At 35.7% G+C, this 7,500-nt stretch overlaps 1 protein-coding gene across 1 annotated transcript in view; it reads right to left on the bottom strand.

Annotated features, from left to right (window-relative positions):
• Window positions 1–1,881: 1,881 nt before the first annotated feature.
• Window positions 1,882–7,500, bottom strand: part of LOC125047962 (peptidyl-prolyl cis-trans isomerase D-like) — a 23,924-nt gene continuing 18,305 nt past the window's right edge. Inside the window, exons 3-7 of the mRNA XM_047646511.1 lie at window positions 7,077–7,372; window positions 6,066–6,194; window positions 5,615–5,733; window positions 4,834–4,981; window positions 1,882–2,580 (exon numbers count right to left, since the gene is read on the bottom strand). Of these exons, the coding sequence (XP_047502467.1) occupies window positions 2,362–2,580; window positions 4,834–4,981; window positions 5,615–5,733; window positions 6,066–6,194; window positions 7,077–7,372 (911 nt within the window). The 3' untranslated portion in view covers window positions 1,882–2,361. The remainder of the gene's footprint in view (window positions 2,581–4,833; window positions 4,982–5,614; window positions 5,734–6,065; window positions 6,195–7,076; window positions 7,373–7,500) is intronic.

Genomic DNA, 7,500 nt, shown 5'->3' with positions numbered 1-7,500 from the left:
ACAAAACAACAGGCAAAATTATGAAAGAACAGAGAGAGAAAAAAAAATCAGTATTAATTTTGTGAAAATTGTTAATGTAAAATGTGACTTGCTATTTTTATCAGGTTTTTAAGATAATGGAGAGAAAAGTTATTAACAAGTGAAGAAAACAGCTGGAAATAGTCCCAAGCATGTTCTTTGCTTAATAGTTTGAAAAATGACTGCAGTTCTTAAAGGGAATAAAAAAAAAGAATCTTTCAGATTAGCATCAACTACTCCAGTATAAAGCTATGCAATATTCATACTTAAAATTTATCATCAATTTCAACAAGGTAATGTAAAAGCTAATTGCATTTATTTGTATGACTAGTTTCAATAATGATCAATTAACCTAATTCTAAGATTATTTCTAATCACTAATAGTTGTAAATACTAGTTTTCACCCATATAAAATAGTAAAAAAAGCAATATATCTAAATATCTATAAATAACCACACTACATTAACCCAGTGCCGACGGGTGATTTCCCAATATGCAAGCCCTCTCTCCCTTGTTGTGGCCAGGCCACACTGCCAGGGGATCAATTTATCACCTTAAGTGTGTGTGTGGCATGACTGTACATGCCCCTGGAAAACAGAATTGGCACACCATGGAATGTATGCACATGCCACCCAGAATATAGTCCAGGAATGCTATGGCATGTATGTACATGGCACCCAGTGGCTAAGGGTTAACAAACAGTGCATTTTTGCACTGTACAATTAACTAACCATCTTCCTTTTAATTATCTATGTTAACTAACAATACATTAGGGATCATCCTTAATTATTGACATTTTCAAAAGGGTATGAAATATATTCTTTCCCATTCTTCTACCTTCAAACATGTTTTTAAAATGTTTTTAAGATTTTTAAAATTTTATTTCATCTAAAACATCCCACTCTCTCAAAAACTATTTATAATTCACTGAGAGTAGGGTAACCAACAATGGGCTTCATGATGGGGGGGGGGGGGGGATCTGATCATAAACACGTCATTAGCTACCTCTCCCCAGCACATAATTTATACACTTTTGAAAATAATGATAATTATACATGAACCCTTAAATACTTCTAGCACTGTATTCAGGAGAGTATAAGGTATTCAATATCTTTCAGTCTTTCATTATATCTAGAAACAGCTCCTACACAAACATGGCATGGTATTCCTTTTTTTGTGTGGCCAACTGAGAACAACTGATTTAAAAGAAAAACAGGAAATTGGAAAAGTAGAAAAGCAACGTAATCATTTTGTACAAATATATCAATTCTATTTGTAGAAGGGTATATGGAAGTTCAATGGCTTCATGTATAGCATGGACTTTTTCACACAACTCTCACCAACTTCAAATAATATAGGTTACTAATGTCCTTTTCATCTTCTTTTGCCAATAAAGTATCGTGAACAAGAATGTGTTCAAATGTGGCTTCTGGGAGGCAATAAATACTAGCTTAGTGCACCTAGGTCTAAAACTCCAAAGAATTTGGCATATAGTTTGATACTACTTAAAATAAATGTGAAAAAATATGACCCAAATTATGATCTTAACCTAGTTTTAGGTCATACCTTTGATGAATTACATTACTAGAAAAGCAAGAATGAAAAAAAAACTCAATTAAAACCATAATGTAACCAGCTCAAAAACTACAATGTATCAGTTGTACTGTAACATATAATAGTAAGTTGTTTATAAGATATGGATTAGTGGTTCAAGTCTTATGGTACAGATGGATAGTATTTTGTAAGCATACCTTGCAAAAAATAGTCATTATGCCCAGCCAAGGAGTCACTATAAATAAATAAATTATGGCATGTAGAGATTAACATCAAAGAAAATCATGAAAACAATAATAATATTACTTATTTCAACATTTTTGGAATTTTATTGTTTCTTGTATCAGGATATATTTAATTTCCAACCATATTTATATTGATAAATAGGAACATCAACAAAAAAAAATTATATACATAAATATTGCCAATCTTCAACACCTTCAAATACATAAATTATCATTTCTCCATGAAAATCAACAGAAACAAAAAAAAAACATAAATAGTGATAAACATCTTCCAATACAACAATTACCATTTCTTCATGAACATCATGAAAAACTAAAAACCTTTTACTTCAGGGCTTTATTCCGTCACACATAAAAAAAAAAGAGAATACCAAGCACAATCACAATACATTAACCAAAGTAGAAAAAACATCACTGCTCTGGCTTCTACAGCCATTCTTCTTGATACAAGAGCAAATTGAAGCTGTTATCACAACTAACAGAAGTACTGAGAACGTACGACACTGGTTATCACTTGCACTATTTTAATAACTGTATCCCTTTGTTACTGGAACATCTTGGCATAAGCTGCCTTCTCCTTCTCCTTCCTGGCACGGATCTTCTTCAGGACTGCCTCAAGCTCCCTCAGGATGCCCTTGTCATTGGGTTCAAGCTCCTTTGCCTTCTCCAGGTCAGTTTTCGCTGAATCAATGTCATTGCTGAGGTTGTAGGCTTGTCCTCGGCGAAAATAGGCCTTGGGGTTGGAGTCATCCAGTTCGATGGCCTGGAAAAGCAAGACAAAAATGTTCATTAGTATGGTAAATTGGAAAATACCTAGGAAAAAAAAAAAAAAAATGAAATTCAGTTCATACAACACTTTAATCTTTTTTTCTCATATGAGGAAAGAAACACTATATCCCAATGTTACCAGTTAGCCTTGTACTCCAATTTTTACACTCTAGAAAGTTTTTGATTATCAGGAACTTTGTACCTTAAGCTTCTGCAAGTTAAACTACTAAAATGTTGAAAAAAGTAGAGAGAGATGAAGAGTGAGAAAGAGAAGAGAAGGGAAGAGAAGGGAAGAGAAGGGAAGAGAAGAGAAGGGAAGAGAAGGGAAGAGAAGGGAAGAGAAGAGAAGGGAAGAGAAGGGAAGAGAAGAGAAGGGAAGAGAAGGGAAGAGAAGAGAAGAGAAGGGAAGAGAAGGGAAGAGAAGGGAAGAGAAAGAGAAGGGAAGAGAAGGGAAGAGAAGGGAAGAGAAGAGAAGAGAAGAGAAGAGAAGAGAAGAGAAGAGAAGAGAAGAGAAGAGAAGAGAAGAGAAGAGAAGAGAAGAGAAGAGAAGAGAAGAGAAGAGAAGAGAAGAGAAGAGAAGAGAAGAGAAGAGAAGAGAAGAGAAGAGAAGAGAAGAGAAGAGAAGAGAAGAGAAGAGAAGAGAAGAGAAGAGAAGAGAAGAGAAGAGAAGAGAAGAGAAGAGAAGAGAAGAGAAGAGAAGAGAAGGGAAGGGAAGGGAAGGGAAGGGAAGGGAAGGGAAAGGAAAGGAAAGGAAAGGAAAGGAAAGGAAAGGAAAGGAAAGGAAAGGAAAGGAAAGGAAAGGAAAAGGAAAGAGAAGAGAGAAAAAAAAAGAAAAGAAAAGAAAAGATTGAAGGAGGAGGAGAAGGAGGAGGAGGAGGAGGAGATGGAGGAGGAGGAGGGGGAGGAATAGGAGGAGGCAGGGGAGGAGGAAGAGGAGGAAGAGGAGTAGGAAGAGGAGGAAGTGGAGGAGGAAGAGGAGGAAGTGGAGGAAGAGAAGGAGGAGAAGGAAAAGGAGGAAGAAGGGAGAGGAAAGGGGAGATAAAAGAGGAGAGAAAAGGGGAGAAGAAAGAGTAGAGAAAAGAGGAGAAGAAAGAGTAGAGAAAAGGGGAGAAGAAAGAGTAGAGAAAAGGGGAGAAGAAAGAGTAGAGAAAAGGGGAGAAGAAAGAGTAGAGAAAAGGGGAGAAGAAAGAGTAGAGAAAAGGGGAGAAGAAAGAGTAGAGAAAAGGGGAGAAGAAAGAGTAGAGAAAAGGGGAGAAGAAAGAGTAGAGAAAAGGGGAGAGGAAAGAGTAGAGAAAAGGGGAGAAGAAAGAGTAGAGAAAAGGGGAGAGGAGAGTAGAGAAAAGGGGAGAGGAAAGAGTAGAGGAAGGGGGAGAAGAAAGAGTAGAGGAAGGGGGAGAGGAGGAGGAGGAGGAGGAGGAGGAGGAGGAGGAGGAGGAGGAGGAGGAGGAGGAGGAGGGAGGAGGAGGAGGAGGAGGAGGAGGAGGAAGAAGAGGAAGAGAAGGAACAAGAAGAGGAACAAGAAGAGGAACAAGAAGAGGAACAAGAAGAGGAACAAGAAGAAGAACAAGAAGAAGAACAAGAAGAAGAACAAGAAGAAGAACAAGACGAATAAGACGAATAAGACGAATAAGAAGAAGAAGAAGAAGAGGAATAAGACAAAGAAGAAGAAGAAGAAGAAGAGGAATAAGAAGAAGAAGAAGAAGAAGAAGAAGAAGAAGAAGAAGAAGAAGAAGAAGAAGAAGAAGAAGAAGAAGAAGAAGAAGAAGAAGAAGAAGAAGAAGAAGAAGAAGAAGAAGAAGAAGAAGGAATAAGAATAAGAACAAAAAAAGAGGAAGAAGGAGGAGAGATGATACAAGAGAAAAGAGAAAAGGAGAGAAGAGAGAATAGGATAGAAGTGAAGAGGAAAGACTTCAGGAGAAGAGAGCAATGGAGAGGAAAGGTGAAGAATCGGAGGAGAGAAAAGGAGAGGAGAGGTGAGGAAAGGAGAGAAGAAGAGAGGAGAGGAGAGAAGAAAGGAGAGAAGAGGAGAGGAGAGGAGAGGAAAGGAGAGAAGAGAAGAGAAGAGAAGAGAAGAGGAGAGTAGAGAAGGGAGGAGAGAAGGGAGGAGAGGAGAAGAGAGAAGAAAAGTAGAGAGAAGAGGAGAGGAATAAGAAGAATGGAGAAAAGTAGAGAAAAGAAGAGAACAGAAGAGAGGAAAGGAAAGGAGAGCAAACAGAGAGATGGAGAGCAAATGCCAGTTAAAACTTACTCTGTCACAATCGCTAATTGCTTTGCCGAACCAGCTGAGCTTAATGGAACACAACGCGTGATTGAGAAGACACGACACAGACAACTTGGTTAGGATGTTCAGTTCAACATCAGTGATGTCACTACGTGCTTTGCCTTGTTCTTCAATACTGGAACAAATAGAGTGAGGTGTTAATGAGATGTATAGGATATTACGCATAATTACAAAGTTATTGCTAAAACTTAAAAGTAATGGCAGCAACTTTATGCTAACGTCTTTATGATGGATATGTCATTAAAACAAAACAAAGTAAAACGCACGCACGCACGCACACGTACACACCACTACAACAATTACAAAAATAAGTAAATAATAATGAAAATATAATAGTAATAATAATAGTAATAATAACAATAATAACAATAATAATAATAACAATAATAATAACAACAATAATAATAACAATAATGATAATGGCAATAAGAACAATAATAATAACAATAAAATATAATTTTAAATCTTACAAAAATTAATTCATACAAAAATAATAATCCATACAAAAATAATAATCAATCATAAGCAGCATTAGATATGAAAAGAGAAATAACATAACGTGTGACATGTTCTAATATATAAAATGAAGATGGATTAACAGATCATTATTGAAGGGTAGATCATGTAGACATCAATATTACAATATAATATAAATAACAAACTTACTGTACTGTACACTATAATAAATGTCTAACCATAGTAAATGAATTCTTTAAAATATTTCAAAAATCACAATAAGACAACTTACTGTTTAATATAGACAAGACTCTTCTGGTATTTCTTAATTGCTGCTGTAAAGTCTTGATTCTTAAAGTAGGTGTTTCCCGAATCTTTAATGTCGTTCACAACCTGTATTAATGTTGCCGTCTGCAAAAAGCGTCATCTTATTTTCCTACTCTTCTTATTTCCATGGCCTATTTACTACCATTTTTTTTTTTTTTTTTTGGTAAAAAATTACTGTGTTATTAAGAAAGAAGAAGAAGAAGAAGAAGAAGAAGAAGAAGAAGAAGAAGAAGAACTAGTAGAGAGGAGCTGGAATAAAGGGAATAAAGAATCCTTTCCTTTTAAAAGCATGAAGTTATTTACAGACTATCTTCTATCAGTCACTGAACTCAAATCACTATTCTAAGTTAGAGGGAAAAGTATCACAGAATCACACACTCTTCTAAAATATAGGAATTAGGTATCATGTTACTTACAGAATCCTCTACAAAATTGATATTAGAGTCGTCAGGGAACTGTGGATATACATCAGCCGTCCCATCATTATCAGTGATACCAAAAGATTCGCCTGGTTTGAATTCTCCACAACCATATATTTCACACCTCTGAAATTATTGGTAAAATATGTTAATATTTTTAATACTGTATAATTCAAACTCTTCAGCCACTGTATGCACATGGCTATTATTTTCTACTGCTCATATGAGTAAATTACACTATCAAGAGGAAGATTACCTCCCTAGATTTCCCCGTAATTTATATGTTAACTCATTCTTTTAAAGAAGAAGATTATAATAACAAGGGAAATCCAGAAGCTACCATAAGAATCATTCACAGGTTTAACATTATCCAACTTTAAGGGATCACACTGGAGGGGGTGTTGATAAAGTTTATTTTTGGCTGTAAAATGTGTTGCATCTTGCAGATTTTTTATGGGAAAATAATATTCAACTTGTAATATATGTGAAAGAGAAACACAGGCAAAGACTTTAATGAACTGCATATAAAACTATAAAGAGTATTCTTAAATTGCCTCTGGCTTTCTTCCCCCCAATATCAAAATGATAATTTCCTCTTTTCGTGTTTTTTTTTTTTTTAATTTTAAAAAGTGAATAATTACCAGAAATAAATGAGTTCAAGATCCATATATATGGGGGATCACCATAAAAGCAAATATATTTTACTTTTTTTCTCTCTCTCACTAAGTTTGTATCAATATTAGCCTACATTTCTTTAGGGGGGAGGAGGAAATCTCTAATAGACCTAACATACTTTAAATAGCAGGTGACTAAATTACTTTATCTTATAGACCCTAATATCCATATGGGTAATTCTTTATGTGTAAAATTACTCAAACCCAGTCATTACTCACTTTAGATACTCTCAACCTCAAGAACTCAATATTAAAATGTTCACACAGATTTCCCCATTTCAAAGGAGGAAAACAAAAAAAGAAAAAGAAAAAAAGCCTGAAATGTACTACCAACCTCCACAGGCTTGTCTCCATCTGTCTTGACCTTCTCCAAGATCTTCGTCACCCCAAGACCCTTCACCACTTTTCCAAAGACCACATGCTTCCCATCCAAGTGTGGCGTTGCCGTGAGAGTGATGAAGAACTGCGACCCGTTTGTGTTGGGTCCCGCGTTGGCCATGGAGAGGATACCCTCTGATGAGTGCTTGTATTCAAAGTTCTCGTCCTCGAACTTGTCGCCGTAAATACTCTCTCCGCCTGTTCCATCGTGGTTGGTGAAGTCCCCTCCTTGCACCATGAAGTTCTCAATGACTGTTGGGAAAAGAAAATTTTGGTAATACTTTAGCAGAAGAGCTACACCATAATAACAAAACAAAAAGAAAAGAAAGAAAGAAAGAAAGATGAAAAGTAACGCATAACAAAATGATGGGATAATAGGA

The sequence above is a fragment of the Penaeus chinensis genome, chromosome 42 (assembly GCF_019202785.1).
Source record: "Penaeus chinensis breed Huanghai No. 1 chromosome 42, ASM1920278v2, whole genome shotgun sequence".
Classification (NCBI taxonomy): Eukaryota; Metazoa; Arthropoda; class Malacostraca; order Decapoda; family Penaeidae; genus Penaeus; species Penaeus chinensis.
This window is presented reverse-complemented; position numbering and strand designations above follow the sequence as displayed.